The following is a 25,839-nucleotide window of genomic DNA, read 5'->3' on the forward strand; positions in this document are numbered from 1 at the left end:
ATGTATAAATAAATGAGTGTGGCCTTGTTCCAATAAAACTTTGTAGAAATAGGCCTCAGGCTCAGTTTGTTGACCCCTGCCCTAGGGTGTTAGAGTTCTTTCATTCAGCTGGCAGAAGGAGAAGGAGAAAGCAGAAGAAGGCATACCTTCTGATGATGCCTGGACCTGAAAGTGACACACGTGATTTCTACTCACATTCCGCTGTTAGCTAGTCACATGGTCCTCCAAAATGTCCGGGGTTCTGGGACTTGGATGAACAGCTTCTTCCCTGCAACAGCTAGAGGAAGAAAATGCCCAAAGTTTGAAAGCACAGCTAGCCTTCTCTGCCTCACTTTCATAGTACTTATAAGAGCCCTAGTTATATGCGTGTTTATTGTTCATCTCTTCCAGTAACCATAGGTTTCATGAATGCACAGGCCATGTCCATTGTATCATTGTGTCCTTAGCACCTGGCACATATTGGGCACATGATAAATAATTATTGGATGAATAGGTGGGTAGATGGATGGATGGTGAATGAGTGAATGAATGAATGAATGAATGAATGAGGCTTTATTAGGAAATGTAACTGGTGAGGCAATATTGACCCTGTCATCTCCTAATGAAGTTGCTTTTTATAAGAAATCCCTGTTACTTAAGGAAAAAATGTAGTCAGGTTGAAAGGGGTAGTCTTTTAAGAAGACAAAAAATAATTACTAGAAAATAAGGTTATGAAGAGTTTTTTCTTTTCCTACTGCAGTGAAAAGGCCAAGATGGTCCATCTTTGACAGGATCTGGAAATTGGTGTTTACTGTTTAGAAATCATCTGGCAGCAAGTCTGCTTTTCTCTTACCTGCACTCATACAGTGGGGGCCTCCTGAATTCAAGGGAAAATGACTGCTGGCATCTGCCGAGTCGAGTATTAGAGAAATGGAAATGGTGGCAGGTTCTAGATTTCTGCTGTCTAGATTTATGGCTTTAAAAGAGATGTAGATTGTCCCGACTCTGCCTTCTGTGTACAATTAAAAAGGGGACAAACTGGGGGAAAAAATAAAATAAAAGAGATGTAGGAGATTGGCCTTGGTTTCTTTATGAAACAGATCTGTGAACCTGTTCTAGGATTGAAAAAGCCACTTTTTGAAAATAGCTTGGTTTAGGGAATTAGCAGTTTTGAATTATTTTCTGTGGATCTGGTACTATTCCATTGGCTTTTATAGAGGATGTAATGGTGCAATTATTGAGGGAAGGTATGGAAACTTTTAAAAAAAAATTCACAGACATAGGCTATAAAACCTGCCTGTGATAAAGATCTCTAGTATAGAGGCACAGCCCATTGACAGTGATCCTACGCACTTCATGCCCTAAGCAGACTCTTATCTGGGAACCCCATGAACCAGACAGGCCGGAGAGTTAGTGCTCCAGGACTATTTTAGGAGACTGTGTGTTTTTAAACTTCTGAGGCATGTAAGTTCTCATTGATGGGTCCAGGACTGAGAGTCGGAGTCCTAAATTGGCTCCATAAACAATTCAGAAAGCACTGCAGTTTTTCTTCAATGAGACTTCACATGAAGATGAAAGGAAGGAGAAAAGTAAAGCTCTTTTGTACTTTATCCAGGTGATTTTACCATTCCATCTAGTGTGGACATTTGTATTTTAAAATGACCCTGCTACAAGGGCGCCTGGGTGGCTCAGTCAGTGAAGTGTCTGCTTTTGGCTCAGGTCACGATCCCAAGGCCCTGGGATTGAGCCCCAGCATTGAGTACCCTGCTCAGTGGGGAGTTTGCTTCTCCCTCTCCCTCTGACCTCCCCCTGCTCATGTTCTTGCTCCCTCTCTCTTTCTCTCTCAAATGAATTTTTAAAAATCTTTAAAAGAATGACCCTGCTGCTGTGGTGAGTATGTAGGATGGAGAGCCACAAAGATTGGTTAGTGGCCAAGGAGTAGCTGTTCTCAAAGACTGGTATGTAGCTGATTTGGCCTCATGACCCTCCACTATCTCTCACTCAACCCTGCCAGTCAGCAGCTCTCTCCACTGGCACGGAAGCAGTCAAAACCTCCATGAGGCCAAATAGTTGTCACAGAGCCCACAGAACGACTCTTAGAGCCTCCTCCAAGGCCTGCTTGTTCTTAATGTTCATACATTAATCTTCATACTTGATGAATTCATACATTCATGCTGATGCTGAGAAGCGGCAAATAGGAGAAAGGTGGCTAGACAGGCACCAAGTGACAAGTGGAATGCGTGAAAGCCAGTGGGTGAGACCAAAATGTTAGGAGACGCTAATGTGCCTGAAAGCTTGGCAGCCTGGGTTTGTTAGCTCAAGGCAGAGCCGTGTGTGTGCTGCAGAGTCCCAGGGCTTCATTTTGAGCAGCAGCTCCTGTGTGGTAACCTTCTGGGAGGTTTACTTTGGGTGACTAGCTAGATACTGTGAGTTGGGAACCCTGGGAAAGAGTAGGTTTGGGCATGGGGAGAGTGAGCCATTTAGCGTTAACATTGCATTTGGGATATTTGTTTTTCCTGAGCATTCTTAAGCAAATTGGTTGCTACTTCTCGAAGAATGTACTTGTCACTTGACCAGGAGTGTACTTAATTAATTCAGTGCTATTCCTGCTCACTGATGCTTCTACATGTCTGTAATGATAAGTTTCCTGAAGATTTCATAAGGTTCTTGGATTTATGTTTGCCTATATGACTCATACAGTTTTGAATTATATTCACAGGTAAATTCTTTATCTCAGACTTTCAAACCACTTGCAGAACACAACAGTAGAATGTTGGTTTCTGGAATGATGATCTGTCTCTTTTTAAAAGATATGACCCAAAAGGCCGACTAAAATTATGTTTCCACCATTGCAAGACTAACAAATGAATTTTGGAGAACCTTTTTTCCTTGGGTTATATCACATTTAGATTTTTAGTAAGAGGGATAGATTTTTTAAATAATTGCATTCTCTAAATATAGGCTTTGGTTTTGATATGTAAAAATAATTTTGTTGGGAGAACATTATTTTTTTAAAAACATTTCTTTCTATATTATACTGAACTGAAAATATCCTGCTCCCGTAATGGGTCACTTGATTTTTTTTTTCTTAAGATTTTATTTATTTATTCATGAGAGACACACAGAGAGAGGCAAAGACATAGGTGGAGGGAGAAGGAGGCTCCCTTTAGGGAGCCTGATGTGGGACTCCATCCTGGACCCCAGGATCACTCCCTGAGCTGAAAGGCAGATGCTCAACCACTGAGCCACCAGGCATCCTGTCACTTGAATTTTATGGATGGCTTTTATAAACATGGCTATTTCCCAGCATCCCTTGTCATTTGAGAAGTATCAGCTGCAGGCAGCCCTCACAAGCAGGTACCCGTGTTTTAAAATTGGTTGGAGAGCTAACTCTGTAGAAAATGCTTCCTGAATTACATAGGAACAATGTGGCTAAGGAGGTCAGGTGACTACAGAACAATTTTTTTTCTTGAACTTTCATTTTCTAACTTTTTATTGTAGAAAATGTCTAGCATACACAGAAGTAGAGAGAATAGTATAATGAAACTCCATGTACCCAACACCCAGCCTCATCTTAACAATTATCAACATTTTGCCAATTTCTCACTCAACTTATCAGCTTATAACATGACTAAGCAGTAATTCCAGTTCACTTATATATGACTAAGTTTATAGCATCATTTCCTTGAGAAAATGTATTTTGAATTCTGGCTAGGTATTTCAGGACTATGCTTTTTAGTTTTGTTGTAGGTTTTATGTATGGGGTGGGGAGAGAGACTGTGGGTACAGTGGGCCTGAAAGTTCTCAATAATATTTTTTGGAAGAGTAGGGTATTAACCATGGAAAAAAATCAATGCTAGATATCTTTTCACTCTAAAATTTATTTTAACGTATAAAAAAGGTACTAAGTTCATTGAAGACTATTCTTATTATATAATAGTTAGCCTGTGGCAGAGAGGGACAGAGGCGGAGAGAATCTTCTTTTTTTTTTTTTTATTTGGAAGCAGTGTGCATGTGCGAGGTGGGGGTAGAGAGTAGAGGGTGAGGAGGGAATATAGGAAAAGCTGACTCCACACCCAGCACAGAGTCAATGCAGGGCTCAATCTCACGACCCTGAGATCATGACCTGAGCTAAAATCGAGTCACAACACAACTGACTAAGCCACCCAGCCACCCCAAAAATTAGCTAAACTTTAAGAGGATATTTGTATCCCCAAAGACAAGGAAAGGAGGTTCCTGAGGTTCCTGAGGCTGCTATTGTAAACTGTTTCATTCTTTTGTTTCATTTCTTTCTTTCTTTCTTTCTTTTTTTAAGATTTTATTTGTTTATCATGAGAGACACAGAGAGAGGGGCAGAGACATAGGCAGAGGGAGAAGCAGGCTCCACACAGGGAGCCTGATGTGGGACTTGATCCTGGGATTCTGGGATCATGCCCTGAACCTAAGGCAAACCCTCAAGCAGGCATCCCTCTTTTGCTTCTTTTCAATGGTCTCCAAGATGAGTTGCTGAAGACACTATCCACGAAGAAAGTATTAAAGTCTCTATTTGTATATATTGTTATTCTTTCCATCTAAGAAAGTAAATAAGCATTGCTAATATTTAACATACAGATAATTTCTAAGTATTTCAGCAAAGGTCAATATATGATTATCAATAAGACTATTTGAAATATGGGGGATCCCTGGGTGGCTCAGCGGTTTGGCACCTGCCTTTGGCCCAGGGCGCGATCCTGGAGTCCTGGGATCGAGTCCTGCGTTGGGCTCCTGGCATGGAGCCTGCTTCTCTCTCTCTCTCTCTCTCTCTCTCTCTCATAAATAAAATATTTTTTTAAAAAGACTATTTGAAATACAGATTTATATCCATTATCATTAATGATGAGCTTTACCCTAAGTATATATTATTATGCATTGAGGTGTCGGCTGAACAGAGTACAAAGCTATCAGGAAGGAAAAACTAAAAATTACCAAAAGGCTAATTATTTCATCTTTTTCTCTTAATTCCTATTTTTTACCCTTCATAAAAGCTGTAATATGATAGAATATATATATATATATAACTTATAAGTAAATGGACATATTGTGGATATATACTTAAACTTTTTTAGCTGATAGGAGGTATGATCTAAAAAGTTTAGAGGCTACTAAATTATTGGCTTGCTAATCTATTGTTTTATAATTTCAAAACTTGTTAATATGATTTAATGGTTATCATGTATTAACATAAATAAGACCTTGGTTATTTTGGTTCATCTGAGATCGTGTTATTTTTCTTTCAAATTTGAATGTCCAGAGGTGCCTGGGTGGCTCAGTCAGTTAAGTGTTCAACTCTCTTTTTTTTTTTTTTTTTTTAAAGATTCATGAGAGACAGGCAGAGACTTAGAGGGAGAAGTAGGCTCCTTGCAGGAAGCCTGATGTGGGACTTGATCCCTGGACCAGGGATCATGCCTTAAGTTGAAGGCAGATGCTCAACGGCTGAGCCACCCAGGCGTCCCTAAGTGTCCAACTCTTGATATCAGCTCAAGTCATGATCTCAGAGTCGTGAGATTGAAATCCCATTGGGCTCTGCAGTGGGTGTGTAGTCTGCTGAAGATTCTCTCTCTCTCCCTCTGCCCCCCTCCCCAATTTTTTTTTTTTTTTGAATGTTCATTTTCTTACTTCTCCTACTATTTACCAGTATGTTTTAAAAAGTGTTCTTTGGGGCACCCTGGGTGGCTCAGCGGTTTAGTGCCACCTTCAGCCCAGGGCATGATCCTGGAGACCCAGGATCGAGTCCCACCTCAGGCTCCTTGCATGGTGCCTGCTTCTCCCTCTACCTGTGTCTCTGCCTCTCTCCTTCTCTGTGTCTCTCATGAATAAATAAAAACTTTTTAAAAAGTGTTCTTTGGTCTTCTGAATTGGGTAGATGCTACCCTGGAGGATAGGAAAAGCTGAGATCAAGGCCATTTTGCCAGGCAGAGTCTGTGCCTTTAGCTCTGATTCCATTGCTTCTAGTGATGTGGCTGTGAAGTAGGCAGTTGGAGGATGTGGATGGTATTGATGCTGGTGCTTCTCTCCCCTGATGGGCTTTTTTTCTCTTCTTGATGAGGTCTTTTAGAGTGTTTATTTTGAATGTTGATTATTTGCTTGAGGCAATAATTCATAGCATGAAGTCTATATGTCTGTAGGTTTTTTTTTTTTTTTGTCTTTTACAGGTAAAATCAAATTTGTGTCTAAAGTTCTGTAAATTTAAGGAGACTGTTCCTGCCATATTCTCTAAGTCCATGATCTGTGAGATCATGTTTTGACTGATGACTCCAGTTCTAAACCATTAACACATCAAAAAGAGTTGAAACCTGCAAAGAGAAAACCTTGCTTGTGTTTTAGTTTTGGGGACGACAGAAAAGTAATGACTTTTTTATCTTCCTCAGAGATGATTTCCAGCAGCAGGGGCCCCAAGCCCTGGCTCCATCCTTCTGTTTAGGATTTGCTCCTTCCCTGATAGGCTAGATGAAGGAATGATGCAGGGGAGCTGAGTGACAGGCAGCCTCAAATACCAGCACAGCCATATGATGGCGGAATGTCAGCCTACAAGACACTGAAGATAGATAGGGAAAGCCCCATAGCTTCCCCAGGCCAAAGGGCTGGCACTTTGTTCTGGTCCGCACAGCATCAAGCTGACCAAGAGAGCATTGGTCTTGACCTACTGGTTGGCCCTGTAACTGAAAGTAGACACAGTAGTAGTTCTTGCAGACTTTACTATTTTGCAAAAGGTTAATTGCAGCTTTTAATCTTTCCAAGCATTAAATGAGTCCATTTATAGATTGTGGTTTGTATTTTCAGAGAGATATGACTTCTAAATCCAGTGGAGAATTGAAGAGAAACCCCTGACCTTTTACAGAGGGGATCACAGGACCAGTCTGTGGGCCAGACAGCTGCAGCCCGGCTGACTGTGGTCATTGTCCCCCCAGTGTGTGCACTGTCTCCATTTTAACATTTCCAGCCTCAGAAAGAAACAAGGCTTGTCTGAGCTGCTTTAGTGTGGGTTGAGAGCATCTCTGAGTTTTTTAATTGAGCTGTTGAAATGGAATGAGTTGCTAACTCTATACTATAACTCTTTATCCCCACTACCATGTCCCATAACAAAATAAAATTAGAGAAATATCTTACCTACTGAGAAATTGAGGGTTAAGAGTTATTGAACAGCTGAGCAGTAGACAGCTGGGCACTATATGGTGAACCAAGTGAAGGCCTTGAAGTTGCTGCACTGCTCTCAAGATTTGATCTTTGACTGCTTAGCTCTGGAAATTCTACTTGCAGCTTAATCTGGGGCGGTGGTCAAGCCACAGGGGAGAAATTGGCTGATTGATGGTATCAAAAGGCAATTGGGAGATCACTTTCTGCAAGGACAGACTTGTGTGGTTTGGGAACAGAAGCGGGAGAATCATACCTGGCCACCTCTTGGCCCAAGCCTCCAATGGCCATCAGCATCCTGGTTGCCTGATTGACATGGGGCAAGTAGCAGCCCCTGTGAGTCTCTCCAGGTTTCCTCTCAAAGCTTGTGATGTTCTGGAAGGAGCCCTGCATGAGGATCAGGAAACCTGAGCACCAGTCATCACACCTGCCTCTCTCTGCTACAGAGGAGTAGTAGCTAATTCAGTTTTTGTCCTGAAAAGCTTTAACATCTTTTAAGATTCTTCCTGAGGTTTCCTTTTCTCTTGTTCTGTGCTATTTTGTGCAATTATAACTTGGTTTTTCTCCTTGGGAGCAGTGGTCAAGCCTTCTACTTCAAAGTAACCTCTGCCACTCTCTGTGCTTCTTTCTACTTAGCAGCTAGAATACTACTGCAGGCTGTGAAGGGGACACCAGCTTGTCCAACTCACTTGTACAGATTTCATGTAATCCCCACAGGCGCTGTCCAAATTAGGCTACAGTCATGTATTGAGTCAACGAACATTTGTTATAACTCCAATGGTCTTGCAGTGTTTGTACTTAAGTAGACCAGGCAGTTAACAGATACAGTGATAGGAGGAAGGTAATAGAAAACAGAGCCTCAGTGATCAGAGAGGCTCCCTAGAAGAAATGTCACTTTTGCCACGACCTAGGGGATGACTAGCCAGACAGAAAGTGGGCCATGCCATGGAGAGGAGGTAGGAGACTGGGCTCAAAGTCAGGTAGACTTGGCTTAAGTACTGGCTTTGCCACTCTCTGGGCCACTTTGTTTTTTTTTTTTTTAACCATTCTTTAGGCAAATCGCTCAACCTCTCTTAGAAAATCTTAGGTAATTGGCTGAGGTAGCTAATGTACCTGAAATGCCTGGATCATACTAGGAGCTCAAATGTCAACTATTATTACAATTATTCTTAAATATCCTATGAGTAAGATTTCTTCCTTTTAGTATGCATGCAAATTATACCTCAATAAAGTACCATCAGCATGGAGAAATTCATAATGGCCAGAGAAGAGGGTGATGTGGGGATGGGGGAGGCATGGAACTGGGGAGTAAGCCATGTTAGACCATCTCACTGGCCTGAAGACTGAGAGTCTAGGGATAAGCATCATCCAGCCTGGCAGTTAGAAAGTGGTGAAGCCAGGATTGGAATGCAGGTGTGTCAGATGCAGCAGTTCTGCTAATATTTGTGGGTAGGTTGCAGTGCATGTGTTTTGACCAGCAGTCTGTCATGTAATCAAGTATTCAGGCGTCACTGAATCAAGGTCACGCCTCACTGAAGCTAACAAATGATTGTCTACAATAGACGTGCAATTGAAATCCTGATTCATGGGTTTTATTTATTTGTTTGTTGGCAGCTGTGGGCTCTAGCCTCTGATAGCTCCTGAACCTGAAGAAAAGAAAATGGTAGCACAGGAAGCAGGAAGATAAAAGGAAGGAAAAGTCACAGGGCCCTTTGTATTGGAATGCAGCCACTGGTGGTTCTGAAAGGAGTGGGTGGGGAAGAGGAGGCTCAAGCCAGCCCTGAACCAGAAGGGAACTTGGAGCCCCCATGACCTTTCCCAAGGGAAGGCATCTCCTAGAATGTTTCCCTAGGCCTACCCTCGCCTCTCACTGCTGTGTCCTCTCATGGGTCAGGTGTGGGGTTTTGTTCCTAAACTGTGTAGGACTTGAAACTCTTTTCTCCTCCACATGCCTCTATATATCCAGTGGTTCTAATATTGCTGCAATTTGGCAAGTGGTAGAGAGTGACCTGTCAGAGCAGTCAGCGAAGGACAATCACATATCATCTTGGAACTGTGGCCATGTTGGGGGTCTTGGGTTGTAGCCCAACAAGAATTCTGGAGGGCTGGCTCTTGGCTTGGGTAGGAGCTCAGGCTGCTAGGTCGAGAGCAAATCCTTGAAGCACTGTGGAAATGGTTATTCTTGTTAACCAGATAAAGGAAGTTTACCAGGAATAGTAATGGGGCAGCAGTTCGTTAGACTAGTACTGAGCAATGGCTCTTCACCAGTGATCCTGTAAACAGGTGAGCTGAAGCATGCTTATGTCCTAATACATGTGCCTGTGTGTCCTGTTGTCTTTTCTTTTCTTTTTTTTTTTTTTTTCTGTTGTCTTTTCTACTAAAAAAAACAGAGGAATAAGCAAAAACTTACTGTAAGTTTGTTCACAAATTGAGTATCTTTTAATGATCTTATAGAACTGTAAGGGTTTTCAAAAACTTTAGCCTTTTACTTAGATTACTTCTATACTTTTTAAGATTGCATGTTAGTTTTTTTTAAAGTTTATTATTTTTAGTAATTTCTACACCCAACATGGGACTTGAACTCATGACCTTGAGATCAGGAGTCATGTGCTCTTCTGACTGAGCCAGCCAGATGCCCTGCCCTGCGTGTTAGCTTTTTAGAGTGGTTTTGAATTTCTAAGATTGGATGTTTCATCTGGAGATTACTTAGATTATCTTCTCTCATGTAATTTGGTAAAGCAGAGTGTAGAACACAGCATAAAACTGCCTGTGTTGGAGGTTTGAGCAAGAAGGGCACCTGGCTGGCTCAGTCAGTACAGCATATGACTCTTGATCTTGGGGTCATGAGTTCAGGCCCCATGTTGGGCATAGAGATTGCTTAAAATAAAATAAAATTTAGAATCCTGGAAGTACAGTAAGAGAAGAGAGGAGGATGTTGATCGATCTGCTTGAGCCTGGTGTCTAGGCTCAAAAGCCAGAACCTATGTATTGGATGTGTACTAATATAAGTAGCTGCTAGCCACATGGTGCTGTTGAGCACTTGCAGTGCAGGTGGTTCAAACTGAGATGTGCTCTATGTGTGATATATGTGCTGGATTTTGAAGGCTTAGTACAAAACAAAGAATGTAAAATATAATTAGAAATTGTTAATGTTATATGTTGAAATGATAATATTTGGGTATACGGACCACTGAACCAACTCCCTGTGCAGTCGGGAATATTCTTGTATAACTTTGGATTCCCCTAAAACTTAACTACAAATAACCTGTTGTTGATCAGGAAGCCTTACCAATAACAAATAGTCAACATATATTTTGTACAGTATGTGTATTGTATACCATATTCTTAAAATAAGCTGGAGAAAAAAATATTAAGAAAATCATGAAGAGAAAGTACATTTACATTAATATACTGTATTCATTAAAAAAATCTGCACGTAAGTGGACCTGCACAATTCAACCCATGTTCAAGGGTCAACTGTATTGAGTTAAATACATTGTTAAAATTAATTTCACTTGCTTTTTTCTTTTTTATTACTACTAGACAATTTAAAATTAGATATTTTCATGATGCATATTTATGGTTTATATTATATTTCCAACAGATAGTGCTTCCTGGGACAACTCTACATTTTCTGACTTACTAGGAAAAATAAAATGAAAGCAATTGGAGAGAAACAACCTTTTTTTCCCCAAAATGTCTCTTAATTTTTTTTTTCAAAATGTCTCTTATTCATAAATCATTTAACCTGTGCAATCTCAGAAGTTTCAAAACCGCTCACACTACTTACTCTATTTCTCAGAAACTGTCCTGTTATTTGAGAATAACTTCATAATATGCTTTTTTTTTTTTCTTTCAGCCTTTTCTAATCTGGTGATATCTAGATGATAACTTATAATGCTGGGTATTTTAGCCAAAATTCCAGTATCATGTTAGTTCTATTGGCTTTTTAGTTCTATAATTTTACATAGCTAGAAACAAATGAAAAATCTTATATGGAGATATTGTAGAAACTTTTGACATATCAAATTATTATTATAACTGAATAATCAGTTAAATAAAGGTTTAACATCTCAGCTAAGATATAATATGGACCCCACAGAGGGTGTCACCTCAAATAGCCTGTGTTCTAGGTAGGAAATGTACACTCAGAGTGAAATAATTCAAGAAGAGCATTCCCAAGTGAGGACTGCATGGCTAAATGGCTCATAAATGACACGATAAAATGAAAAATAAATGAAATCTCATTGTCATTCCCTGGGACTAAGAAATGTTTAAGCACCAGTCCTTCCATCCCTTCCTCCACAGATTCTTCTTGGGTTTAGTAGTTCTGCAAGTAAATACAGCCTGGCCTTCGAGCATGGCTCTGAAGCAGTCCAGAAAAATCAGATCTGCTTCATGTTCTTTATAGAAAGTCTATATTTTTATAGTGTACATGGAACATTCACCTGATACACCATATTATAGTGAATGTTTGAATTTAACGAACTTCAAAAACTTAGTGAATAAAAAATAAAGTTTAAAAGAACGGAAATTTTATAAAGCATGTTTTCTGACCATCATGAAATTAAACTAAAAACCAATAACAAAGATATCTGGAAAATTCTCAAATATTTGGAAATTAAACAGCATACTTCTAATTACCCTGTTGGTCCAAAGATAGCCACAGGGGAAAGTAGAAAATATTTTAATGAAATGAAATTAAAAATATAACATATCAAAATTTACAGCTGACACAGTGCTTAGAGGGAAATTAATAGCATTAAGTGCTCATTTTAGAAGTACTAATTACTGATATTAGGTAATATTACTAGACTCTACAGACTTAAAAGCATAATAGGGAAATATTACAAACATTATGCCCAGAAGTTGAACAACTTATATGAAATAGACAAATTCCTTATAAGACACAAACTACAAGAGCTCACTCGAGAAGAAATAGTGTAATTTCCAGTAGAAACTTAAATGAATTCATAGTTTATTATTTATTTATTTATATTTTTATGTTATTTAAATTCAATTGAATTCATAGTTTAAAACCTTTCTATAAAGAAAACTCCAGGCTGAGATAGCTTCCTTGGCAAATTTGCCAAACCTTTAAGGAAGAAATATTTTATACAAATTTCCAGAAAATAGGAGAAGGGACACTTCTCAACTTATTATATGAGGCTAATTAATATTGAAAGATATTGCAAGAAAACTATAGATCAATTTCCCTTATGAGCTTAGAGGGACAAGTGAACAAAATATTATTAGCAAGCCAAATTCAGCAATGTATGAAAAGGATAATTATAGTACTGTGCTGGTAAACTGGCTCTCTGGGTTAAGGGGAAGCCCTCTTTGTACTGTTCACTGATTTCCATGGTATAGAAAATCCCACAAAAAAATGAAAAACTCCCACCACGGCCAGTTGTAAGCTACCACTGTGAGGTCCCCAAGCACAGAGTCAGGAAGAGATGTGTAGAATTAGCTCTTGTGAGCTGGGATAATCCAACTTCAGCACATTGTGACCAATACATAATTTTACTAAGAATGTAAGACTGTTTCAACATTCAAAAATCAATGAATGTACTAAGTAAAAAGGCAAAAAAACTATGAACCAAAAGATGTGCTTGGTTCTATACTTAGCCAAATAAACCTACCCAAACTGATACCCTGGCAGTACAGTCCACTCCAGGTCCCACTGTGCTCTGTGTCGCTTGTCCCCTGTTCATTTCATTGCTCTGATCATTGTAACACCTAGATTACACCCTCTTCCTGTGGCCACTGCTTGCTCATTCAACATTTTTAATGAATGCAGTGATGCACTGGGAGGAAGGAGAGATATTCCTAACTCATGCAAAAAAAAAACCCCCAAAAAAAACAAAAAATAAAAACCCCCATAAAACTGTGCTAAGATATATAAAATTATATAATTAGCTCATAAATTTCACACACACCCCACGAAAAAGTACTTTTGTCTGTTTTTACTTAACATTCAGAATACTCTTGGTGATGACCTTTTTCTTGCTTCTTTTTTTTAAGATTTTGTTTATTTGAGAGAGAGTGGAGAAAGAGCACGAGCTGGGAGGGGCAAAGGAAGAGGGAGAAGCAGGCTCTCTGCTGAGTAGGGAACCCAATGCAGGGCTCGATTCCAGGACTCTGGGATCAGGATCTGAGCCAAAGGCAGATGCTTAACTGACTGAGCCATCCAGGCACCTGGTGATGACCTTTTAACGGTTACTCCAGGAGGGTTGTAAAAATGAAGACCTAATTCTCTATTGATTTGGGAGCATGCTTGGGTCAAAAATCCTGTCCTTTAAAAAATTTTTGAATCAACTCCTAACACATTACTTGGGATATAGACTCAGTGCATGTTTTGATGAATGGATAAATAAATAAAAAAGAATTCTAAGGATTCCTCATTTGCAGAGGCTTCAGGTCGGGACTTCAGTGTGAGGCTCAAGTACACATTGTGGAAATGGCCATTCTTTGAAAAGAAGGACATTCTCAGTTGCATTGTGATTTTTAGTACCTCTCTGGTTCAAAAACATGTATAAAATGAGGGGAGTATAGGGGTGCTGAGGTTGCTCAGTTGGTTAAGCATTCCTACTCTTGATTTTAGCTCAGGTCATGATCTCAGGGTCTGAGATTGAGCCCTGCATTGGTCTCCTCATTCAGTGGGGAGTCTGCTTGAGATTCTCTCTCCCTCTTCTTCTGCTCCCTTCCCCCATGTGCACATGCATACTTTCTCTCTAAATCGTAAAAAAAAAAAAAAAAAAAAGAGGGGTATGGAAGGGAATCAATTAAAATTCCCAAGAGAACTTCTTTTAAAAAGATCTGGGCCACTATATCATCTGAAAAGGGACTGTGGGGCAGGTAGAGTATTAGATGATAAATATTGAGTATTGTTATGAGAATAGCTTTAGCATAATTTTATGGTGTGTTGTCCGTACATATTAATATATGTGCTCCTTTTGAAGATCAATGTATAAGTACATTTGTGTTGATTGAGGGGGACCTGGGGCATAATATAACTCATTTAAGTTACTATATATCTTTTGATTTTGACATACTATTGATCATATATCTATAATACTTAATGCCTAATACCATCTGCCTTACTGTGTGATTTCAGTGAGTTAGTAATGGAGTGGTAGTTCTCTCAGTCCTGGAATGGTAGCGTGAATGAATATGATCTGTAAAATTCCAAAGATGTTTTGCAGGTGAGCTGAGAAGAGGATGAGTTTGGCAAATTGAAGAAGGCCAGACTGGGTGGGATTATTCACACCTAGAGGTCAGGCTGAAAGACTTTCTCTATTTACATGAATAACACGTTTGAAAAAACAAAAAAACAAACAAACAAAAAAAAAAACCACGTTTGAGTTTCCTGATTTGCTTGTTATCTTTTAAAAAGGAAAGAAAGTTTGCATGGTTCAGTTGGTTAAGTGTCTGCCTTTGGCTCAGGTCATGATCCCAGGGTCCTAGGATCAAGCCCCATGTCAGGCTCCTTGTTCAGCAGGGAGCTTGTTTATTCCTCTCCCTCTGCAACTTTCCCTGCTTGTGCTCACTCTCTCTCTGTCATATAAATAAATAAAAATCTTTTAAAAAATAATTAATAAAAAAGAAAGGAACCTTTTATTTAGAGAAATGGACATTATCATTATCCCTCCAAATTCAGATTTTTAGTTATCAAAAACCTAGCAGATTACACCTCAACACTGATTATCATTCTTCAAGCTTCACATTTGTCTTAGCAACCTCTAGTTACCAATGCCTTGATACTTGCGTCACAGATTTGGTTTCAGTGTCCCGAATACTTTCATTTTTGTATCGAATAAGATTTGTGTTTATTCTAATTTCACTAATGGAAGTTTTTCTCCATCAGGGATGGATGAATGAGATTTACAACTATGATCCAGAAACCTACCATGCAACTTTGACACATTCAGTCTTTGTTCGACTTGAGGGTGGGACCTTAAGACTTTCAAAGCCCAATAAAAATATATCTAGGAGGGCAAGCTACAATGAAACAAAGCCAGAGGTTACCTACATCAGCCAGAAAATCTACGACCTTTCAGACAGCAAGGTAAGCCTGCTAATTTGAGAAATTTAAATGAAAGAAAAGCATTTGGAATCTTGGTTGTTCTACTGCATTTTTCCCCTCAAAAAGGTGTATGTGTATTGTGTAATATGTATATATGTGTGTGCACGCGTGTGTTTAAAGTATTATTATAATTTAGGGCAGTACCCTTCATGCAAATCCCCCAAGCATCTTTTTAAATGCAGATTCTAAGTGCAAGTCTGAATAGGGCCTGAGAGGATGCATTTTTATGAGCTCCCAGGTGATACTCTGGTGCTGGTCCATGGACCACACTTTGAGGAACAAAGGCATAGCACACTCATCTGACTTTGAGAGTTAACTTTTTCAGTCCAATGAAAAGCTATGAGTAGTGGTGCTAGGGTAATAATGAATGAAGACTCTGAAAATTATGGTTATGCAACATAACTACATTTGATAAGTATTATATACTACTGTGAGAATGTAAATTGTTTATTATTCCAAAAAAGCTATATGTTCTCTGTTGTTATAACTCAAATGAGTGAGCTTTAAGTTTACCCTGAATGACAGAAGTATTTAAAATCATTTTTGTATAAATTCATTCTTAACTTGAGACTGATAAACTTGAGCTTCCCATCTAGATCTAGTTCGATAAACTCTTTTTTTTTCAAATTTAAAGTTGATCCAGGGTTATGAAACTTAGTTGATGATAACCTGCTTAATAATTTTTATGCCACTGTTACCTGAAAATTATAGATACTTGTAATTCTTGCAAAGTTCTTAAATATCTACTTCTGGAATGGGTTTGAAGAATAACAAGTCACTTCTAAAAATTTATCCCAGTTTCTATAGTCCTGTTGTAGATGGGTGGTAATTATTTTACGCTCATTATTTTAGTCAAAAAAGCTATAAAGTTTGCATTTGTTTCCTGCATAATATTAATGCACAGTGTGGCTAGTTCTTAATTTCTTATGTCAATCATCATTTCTCTTTCCTGTAGATTTATCTTGTGCCTAAAAGTTTGGCTCGAAAACGAATTTGGAATAAAAAGTACCCCATTTGCATTGAACTTGGTCGACAAGATGACTTTATGTCTAAGGCCCAGACTGATAAAGAGACTTCTGAAGAAAAGCCACCAGCTGAGAGAGAGCTGGGAGGCGAGGACCCTAAGAAGCCACCCCATCCTCAGGAGGGAACAAGATCTGGCCAGCGAGATCAGATACTATATCTCTTTGGGAGAACTGGCCGAGAGAAAGAGGAGTGGTTTAGGCGATTTATTCTGGCATCTAAACTGAAGTCAGAAATCAAGAAGCCACCTGGTGTTTCTGGAAGTAAACCAGGTAATGACACGTGCTAAATGCTCCAGTATTTTTAAAAGGCACATAGGCAAGGGAGAGAGATTCCCAGGTAGGAAGGAAGGAAAGCCACCCTGAACTGATGATGGTCTGCTACCTAAGGAGTGTACCTAGGAGTTGTTTACCTTTTAGGTTGATCACTGTGCTGATCACTTCTAGGCAGCTCTGTGTACCAAACCATTTAACCAGTTTTGGAACAGCTTGCAGATATATAGTTTTTCACCTCTGTTGGTTCCTTAGGATTATATTTATTTGTACTTTATATTTTGACTCCTCTGAGAGAAGAAACCTCAGGAGAATCCTGGTTGTGATAAGGAGATGGATGAGTCAGGGCAGTATATCAGATTAGTGCTCTCAAACTCCTGGCTGTAAACATGGTTCTCTAAACCTGAGATCACCATAAAAATGCAGAGTCCCCTGGCCTCCTGATTCATATTTGTACTGATAAATGAGCCTCTGTTCATTTCCTGTCCTTCTGCCCCATGTATGCCACTTGAACCCTCACTGAACCTCTCAGCATTCTCCAGACATACTGGGATCTGTCATTGCTTTTGCATGTGCTCTTCCCTCTACCTGGAGTGTTCTTCCTCCCACCTGCACCAGGAAAATGCCAACTATTTCTTCCAGAGGCAGCCCAGAGGACACTATCTGTGAAAGTTAGTCCTGGTCTCTCTTGGGTGGAGATAGTCACCCTCTTCTTTCTGTCTTGAAAGTCCTTTAGTTATGCTTCAGTTACAATGATTTTTATAGAGGGCTGTGATTTACTTGCCTAGGTGCCCAAACCCAAGGGCAGGGATTATGTCTTATTCTTTGTTTCATGTGGAATTGGCCCAGAGAAACTGCTTGATAAAAATCTTTGTTAAATGAAAGATGACAGGTCTGGAATTGCCATGAGCTATGGGTGAACAGTTAGCTTTCTGCCCACTTTTCATTTGTCCATGGGGTATGTCAGTTCCGTATTTGACCTTAAATGATCACAAGGAAAAAAGAAAAAGGTACTTACCACATGGACTTCATGGCTTTCAGTTCCTCTGAATTGTCTTAGGGAAGAATAAAAACTTTAAAAAAAATGATCTGTTATTAGAGTGGAAGATATTTTCCAAGATAGGAAATAACCTTATAAATATTTTTTTTTAAACACTCACTTGTTAGCATTTTAGCTAGTTTTCAACTCAGCCCAGGGAGGTTTGTTTGATGTACCATTGACTTTGCAATTGTTTCCTTCACGTGCATTAACAGCCAGCCCCTCTTTGCTGCAGGTGTTTTGCCTTCACACAGCAGACACAACAGTCCCTCAGGGCACCTGACCCACAGCCGCAGCAGCAGCAAAGGCAGCGTGGAGGAGATCATGTCCCAGCCGAAGCAGAAGGAGCTGGTGGGCAGTGTGCGGCAGAAGATGCTTCTGGACTACAGTGTGTACATGGCCAGATGTGTCCCCCAGGAAAATCGAAGCCCCCAGAGGAGCCCTGTGCAGAGTGCGGAAAGCAGCCCCACGGCTGGGAAGAAGGTAAAGCTGGCTGCCTGGGCTGTGGCTATACTGCTTTTCTACTCAAACTCATTTCTTCATACATAAGCACTTAGCACTGCTCTAGGCACTGGGGACACAGTAATGACCAAGATAGATAAGGGCCTTGCCCTCAGGGAGCTTATACTCTAGTCAGGGAGACAGCAAGAAACAAACATCTGGTGGTGGCAAGAATTAAAATAAAGCCAAGTAAGGGGGAATGGAAAGTGGCCAGACTGCTGTTTTAGAGTGGTGGTCCAGGAGGGCCTCCTTGAGGAGGTGACATTTGGGCACAGACCTGACCAAAGTGAGGAAGTGAGCCCTGGGCTGTGTGTGGGAGGAGCCTTCCAGGTGAGGGGACCAGCAAGTGCCAAGACCCCAAAGCAGGGATGTGGTTGGAGTATAAGGAACTGTGATGAGGCCCTGCAATGACGGAGAGGTAGGGCCTCATGGGATCAGTTCTAAGGAGGATTTAAGTTTAAAAATGGCTGTCCATGGAGAGTGGGGGGGCAGGGGGCACCCTTGGGGCTGTGGGGGATGGGGCTGTGATGAGGGAGAGCAGTGGGTGGTGAGAACAGCTGCAGTTGGGATATGTGTTGGAGGGGAGCTGGCTGGATTTGCTGATGAATTAGATGTGGGTATGAGAGAACCAGAGGGGCCTTTGACCTGAGCAACTGGGCAATCAGGGAAGTTCTCAGAATCATTAGTAATAAAGGTCTTAATTCCTCAGTTATGTTTGTATTCTCAGATTCTTGGACTCATTAGCTATGTCCAGTGCTTTTGAAGATTTACCACGAGCATTCCTCCTGTAGAGTAACAAGCTGGCCATTGACTCAGGATCATTTGCAATAAGATAGCTAATCTAAGCTGCCATATGCCAGATTCTATTAGGCACTGCAATAGAATTACTCTGACCCCTTCAACAGTCTTGCAGATGAATGGTATTCTCTATTTTGTAGATGAGGAAACAGGTTCACAAGAATTAAGTAGCTTAATTTCACAGTTGCTAAGTGATGGCGTAGACAAAACCTGATCTGACACTCGTAGGCCCCCAGCTGCCACCACTGCCATTTTGGTGCTGGACCTGAGGCTTCCTGCCACTCCTCCACTCATGCTCTAAGCACCACCTCTGGCCTGTGTAGCACAAAACCCGTTTTTCTCCTGTTCAGTAACTTACTGAAATGTTTGACCTCTTCAAGTGACCATATCTCTGTTCTTCATGGGAAGCACTCGGTGCCTTCTCTGTGCTGTTCGTCAGTCATGGGTTTTGACTAATTCTGTTGATCCTCTTCAGTGGGAAAGAGGCCCCTGAACCGTCATTCAGCTGACTTTGTCAGGCCAAAAAGACCCTGTGCCTCAGCTGGTCCCTTCCTCACTGCCTCTGCTTTCTGACCTAAGTTACCAACTAGAGTGGGAAGTAGGCCTTCCTCTAGGGTGGAGTTGGGTAATAAAAGACTATTCTAGGAATGTCCTGTTTACAACCAGTGAATCCCCCTACCCCAAATTTCTTTTGTCCCTAGGTTGTCAGCTATCTGGATTCTCATCAGCTTCAGGGAAATCAGGGGGAGAATTGTATACTAATGTAAGAAAATTGTCTAATGATAATGCTTGCTTTTTAAAAGAGTTCCTTAAGTTAAAAATACAAAAACATGTCTTTGAACATAGTTTCCTCAGTGTGTTACCTGTACATGTGTCCTGTCCTTGCTGGAGTCTATGGAAACCCCACGATGGGCTGGGAGGCCCCAATGGCACATAACACAGCCCCTCCACCCAGCATTGCTGCCCCCCAAGCAGGGGAGAGTTTTCTAGTGCAAACCTCCTTTCTGAGTACTTGGCATTTACCTCTTTAAGCACCAAAACATGTCTTTCCTTTCCTAAATCTGATGAAAATCTTTAAAAACCACATTGCATTTCCTGGCCCCCTTAGGCAGAGCAGGCATGGATGATTTAATCTTGATAATTTAAGGACTTAACAAACAGAAATTCAGGCTTGTCGTCATGCAGGCCTACTTGAGCTTGGAGACCTTTCACCCCCATCTGAGCTATCCCAGGCTGCAGATTGTGCAGTAGTTTCTCTGGATTGTCTGTTGGCTGGTGTTGGTATATGTCCTTCTAGTGGATTTTCCTTGAGTGCTAATGCCCATCTCCCACCCCTACCCTTAATATAACAATTCTAGTTTGTGTAGGCTGGGAAACCAGAAAGCCAGAATTGGGGGGAAAAAAAATTATTGTGCAAACAGGATGACTGTCCTTAAAAAAAGGATCTTTGGAAGAAAGCACATGAGGTCCATTGCTGGGCTCCCGCATCCATTTGACCTGCCTGAAGCGTGTGTGGGCCATGTCCTGGCTCTCGGGTGGTCTGCTAGTTAAGACAGTCTTGAATAAGCTGTTATTTAACTATTACTCTGTGCCTCTGATATCACAAGTCTAGGAGAAACTCAAAGGGCTCAGAGACACAAATGAACCTTTGACATCTCTTCATGTTACAGTGTCACATAGTCAGTGTCAGCCACCAGCCAGAGCTTACCCAGAGTAGCAGGCCCCTTCCTCTTTCAGAGAGGGAGCTTGGGGAGACAGCTCCAGATTTTGCCTCAACTTCTCTTCTCCCTACTCTCCCCCTGCTGCTGCCTCTTTTTGGCCATGGTCAAAGCGTATCTTACCCTGAGGGCTCTGAGACTAATGGCAACTTCCACCCGCTGGGCCTCTTTTCTGACATGTCACCCACTGCTAAGCTAGGTTTGGAGGTAAATAAGGCCACTGGGGCTCAGGAGTCAAACCACTGTTAAAAACACTTAGGGTATAATTAGTAAATATAGACAAAGTTTGCATTAAACAATGCTAAAACACTTTTGGTGATCATCCTTCCTTAAAGTATAATTTATTATTAAATTATTTACTATTATTTATTATAATAAATACAAATATTTATTATTAAAAACATAACCAGGGGATTCTGCATATTGAAACCATTTTGGAGCTCAAAATTGGAATCATAAAATTACTATTTTGGGGGAAGGGCCTGGTTCTCCAGATGTGTAGTGGTTAGTGACCAGCCACTGAGCCCTGACTTGCCCTTGTGACTGCTTTGTCCCGCAGCCACAGACTGTGCAAGCCTCTGAATCTCTGTGGTGTTGGAGCCATTTTCTCACTGTTCAGGCAACTTAACCTCTAGAGTAGTTGAGAGACCATGAGGCTGGCTGGGGAGACCAGAGCTTTATTGTCTTGTCAAGGTAGTCGGCTTGGTTGGAGGAGGAGATTTTAATAGTAATTCAGAAAACCAGAAAATAAGGAAACTCTTATGAAACTAAGAGCACACTGTATGTTAAGAGGGAAGCTCTCTTTTAAAAAAAGTCTAAGGGTGGCATAGTATTACCCCTAGTGTGGTTACCTCAAGAAGGGAGACCACACAGGCTGCTTGCAGATTTGCTCAGGGGTGTGAGGCCAGAGAGGCTACTAATTCTGTGTGCCCCAGAGTGGACTGCCTGGGAGAGAGGACCATCGGTGGGGCAGTGCTTTGCCTATCCTTGAGGCAGGTGCAAGGCTCTAGTATTCAGATCATGTCACACACTTCCACACTCATTCAGGGAAGATCCTAAATGTTTAGAAATAATGTAAGCTTCCCAGGTTTGGAGAGCCCTGTTTTCATTATTACAGTTGTACTAATTATCTTGTCACCTATTAACTGGATCATGAGACAAGAACCCCAAAAAAGCAAATAGGAATCCAACAGAAACCAGGAAATCTTAGTTGGCAGAGTGGTTTTCCAAGGCTTCCCCTTTCCTGCTCAAAGTCAGCTTTTCAGACATTTAAAAGTAGAATTAAAAAGTGCTCTTCATACAGTGAATAAAAAATATGAAGCCATAGAGCCATTTTAAACATAAATTTTAGGGCAGCCCCAGTGGCGCAGCGGTTTAGCGCTGCCTGCAGCCCAGGGCGTGATCCTGGAGACCCTGGATCGAGTCCCACGTCAGGCTCTCTGTATGGTGCCTGCTTCTCCCTCTGCCTGTGTCTCTGCCTCTCTCTCTCTGTCTCTATGAATAAATAAATAAAATCTTTAAAAAAAAATAAAAAAAAATAAACATAAATTTTAGAAAGGATACAGAAAAGAGTGCCAAGACAATTCAAGGAGGTAGGAGGGAGAGAATAGTGTTTTCAACAAATGGGTGCTGGAACAACTGGTATCCACATGGCAAAAGAATGAAGTTGGACCCCTACCTCACACCATATACAAAAACTAACTCAAAAGGATTGTAGACTTCAATATAAGAGCTAAAACTATAAAACTCTTAGAAGAAAACACAGGAGTAAATCTCTGTGGTTTAGGGTTAGGTAAAACTTTCTTAGATAAGATACCCAAAAGTACATGCAACCAAAAACATTTTAAAAGATAAGTTAGATTTCGTCAAAATTAAAAACTTTTGTGCTGCAAACAATACCAATAAGATTGTGAAAGACAACCCATAGAATGGGAGAAAATATCTGCAAATCATGTATCTGATATTCTGTTACCTAGAATAAACAAAGGACTTAAAATGGAACACTTAAAAGGTAAATGACCTAATTAAGAAGCGGGCAAAGGGGAATGCCTGGGTGGCTCAGTCAGTTAAGTGTTTGCCTGGGATTAAGCCCTGCACCTGGTTCCCTGCTTAGTGGGGAGCCTGCTTCTCCCTCTCCCTCTGCAGCTCCCACTGCTTGTGCACACACACACACACACACACTCTGTCAAATAAATAAATAAAACCTTAAAAAAAATGGACAAAGGATTTGAATAGACATTTCTCTAAAGAAGAAATACAGATGGCCAGTGAGCCTAGAAAAGATACTCAGTCATTAGTCATCCGGGAAATTCGATTCGAAACCATAATGAGGGGATCCCTGGGTGGCGCAGTGGTTTAGCGCCTGCCTTTGGCCCAGGGCGCGATCCTGGAGACCCGGGATCGAATCCCACGTCGGGTTCCCGGTGCATGGAGCCTGCTTCTCCCTCTGCCTGTGTCTCTGCCTCTCTCCGTCTCTCTCTGACTATCATAAATAAATAAAAATTAAAAAAAAAAAAAAAAAAAAAAGAAACCATAATGAGATACCACTTCACAACCACTAGGATGGCTAGAATTAATAATAATAATAATAATAATAATAATAATAAATAGCAAGTATTAGAATATTGAGAAAGTAGAACCATTTTGGGTTGATGGTGGGAATGTAAAATGATTCAGCTGCTGTAGAAAGCACTTTGGTAGGTTCTCAAAGTAAACATATAGCTATGTGATCTAGCAATTTCACCCTTAGGTATATATCCTAGAGAAATGAATAGAAACCTATGTCTGCACAAAAATTTGTACACAGATGTTCATGGCAGCATTATTCACAGTAGCCAAAAGTGGAAGCAACTGAAACTTACATCAAGTATGGTGTATACACACGATAGAATGTTATTCTGTAATAGGAATAATGTGCCAGCACCTGCTACAGCATTGGTAAATCTTGAGAACATTATGCTTACAAGAGAAGTCAGTCACAAAAGAACATGTTGCAGGATTCCATTTATATGAAATATCTAGAATAGGTGAATTTGCTGAGATATATTAGTGGTTGGTTGCCTGGGGCTTGTGGGGAGAGGTGTTGGTGTTGGGGATGAGGCTAATGGGGATGGTGCCGGTGGGAACGGTGGTAGCAGGGATGGAGTTGGGGAAGAATGGCAAGTAACTGCTAAGGGATACAGGGTTTCTTTGGAGGGTAATTAAAATGTTCTAAAGTTGGAGCACCTGGGTAGCTCAGTCAGGCATCCAACTCTTGATTTCAGCTCAGGTTGTGATCTCTAGGTCAAGAGATCAGGCCCCACTGGGAGCTCCAAGCTCAGCAGGAAGTCTGCTTCCTCTTCTCTCTACCTCTGTCCCTCACCATTTCTGCACATGTGTGTGTGTGCTTGCTCGCTCTCAAAGATTTTTTTAAAATGTTCTAAAGTTGATGGTGGTGATGGCTTCATAATTCTGTGAATATGCTAAAAACCATAGATTGTACTCTTAGATAAATGGGTGAATTGTGTGTTATGTAAACTATATCTCTGTAAAGCTGTAAAAAAAAAAAAAAAAAGAAGATTCAAAACCATGTTAGTTTGATCCAATTTTGTTTTTTTAAAAAGTTCTGTATCCTAAAAAGTATCCTAAAAGCATACATTGAAAAAAAAAAACTGATAGAAAAAAGAAAATAGAACTCTCTTACAACCAGTGAATCCCCCTACCCCAAATTCCTTTTGTCCCTAGGTTGTCAGCTATCTGGATTCTCATCAGCCTTACATTTGGATAGTGGGGTTATGGGTGTTCTCTGCAATAAATATGTATTGTTTTTATAATTGGGAAAACAGCTAACAGATCTGGAGGAAAGGTCTTCCATTGTGTCTTCTGGACCCAGTAGTCCTCTGTGAAACCCTAGTGGCACCAGATTGTGTGTGACCAAACCTTTAGAGCAGAGGCACTAAGCTCTCTTTGGAACAAAAAAAGCTGGGCTGGCCTTGGCCTCCTGGCCATTTGTTACAGCAAAGATTAGGCTAAAAAATTAAGTAAATTTGTACTTTACTCTGGAGGTTAGCTTATAATAAACTATATCCCAAAAGCTACTCAGACAAGCCTGGTAGCCTCCTTTAGCTTCTGCCTGTCAGACCTTCCAGACCTTTTTTTTGGCAGTCATTTTGAGAAAGGTACCCTATCTACATGTACATGTGCAATTGAAATGGTGAAATGAATATTCTCACGTTCCTTCCTGCAGGCAAATGGCAGTGTTAGGAAACGCATGCATATTTATTCTTTAAGCTCTTAAATTTTTATGACGTTCATTGGAAGTGAGTTCTTTCTAGTAGTCCAGTGAATCCAGATTTTGTTCATAAAGCTGCTTTGATGCATTGTCAATGTCCTGCTGCTCTTGGATTTTTCTTTGTTCCCAGTGAATCTGTGGAGAGAAGCCTGCAGAAGGAACTGTTGAAAAGAAAAAACAACCTGCTTGTCAGTTATTTCAGAAATGTGTTTCCACATCATATGCCTTCGGCTTGGACGTAAATTCTGAAATAGCCCTTTGTTCCTTGCTATTTTTGTGCCAAACCTGTTTGCTGTGAATATCTAAGGTTGTAAAGAAAGGCTAATAGAGGGGGGAAAGTGACCAATTCTCTTATGTTGCCTCCAGATCTAAGCAAGACATGCACTGCCTGGTGTGGGCACAACTTGGCACTGCCTAAATACCTGGGGGAGGAGGGCATCGTCCTTGGATGGGTGTTTACTCGGAAGTCTGTGTAGATAATCTGATGTGACTCAAAGACCGTAACCTCAGAAAAGCTGGACCAGATCCCCATGGGGGGTGGGCGCAGATGTTCAGGCAGAGAGAAAAGTGATTCCAAAAAACATGTAATACCTGTAGCATGACCAAATGCCCAGTGATCACAGACTTCTGCTCTTGTACCCAAGACCTGGTGGTAGAAGTGTCTTGGGTGAGAGGTGCCCAGCCGGCTCTGTTGGGGAAGTGTGAAACTCCTGATCTTGGGGTTGTGAGTTTGAGCTGCACGTTGAGTATAGAGATTACTTAAAAATAAAATCTTAAAAAAAAGTATTGATTAATAACAAAAGATATTACAGCACTAGAAAGGACAGAGGCGTTGTACAGCCATTGAAACCAGTGAGGTAGAGCCATGTCTTCTGAAATGGAATGACCAACATGTATTATTTTTTAAACCAGAGTTTAATTTTTTTTAAATGAGACCCACCAACGTTCCTAAGGGAGACCTGCAAAAACACCCACACTTGAAG

General features: G+C 40.7%; 1 protein-coding gene across 6 annotated transcripts in view; it reads left to right on the forward strand.

Moving 5' to 3' along the window:
- TEX2 (testis expressed 2) overlaps positions 1–25,839 on the forward strand; it is a 101,753-nt gene that overhangs the window by 48,017 nt on the left and 27,897 nt on the right. For all 6 annotated transcript variants that reach the window (XM_072781138.1, XM_072781143.1, XM_072781139.1 and 3 more), the window contains 3 exons: positions 15,017–15,217; positions 16,191–16,530; positions 17,805–18,052. In XM_072781138.1, coding sequence (XP_072637239.1) covers positions 15,017–15,217; positions 16,191–16,530; positions 17,805–18,052 — 789 coding nt within the window. The remainder of the gene's footprint in view (positions 1–15,016; positions 15,218–16,190; positions 16,531–17,804; positions 18,053–25,839) is intronic.

The sequence above is a fragment of the Canis lupus genome, chromosome 16, assembly GCF_048164855.1.
Source record: "Canis lupus baileyi chromosome 16, mCanLup2.hap1, whole genome shotgun sequence".
Lineage (NCBI taxonomy): Eukaryota > Metazoa > Chordata > Mammalia > Carnivora > Canidae > Canis > Canis lupus.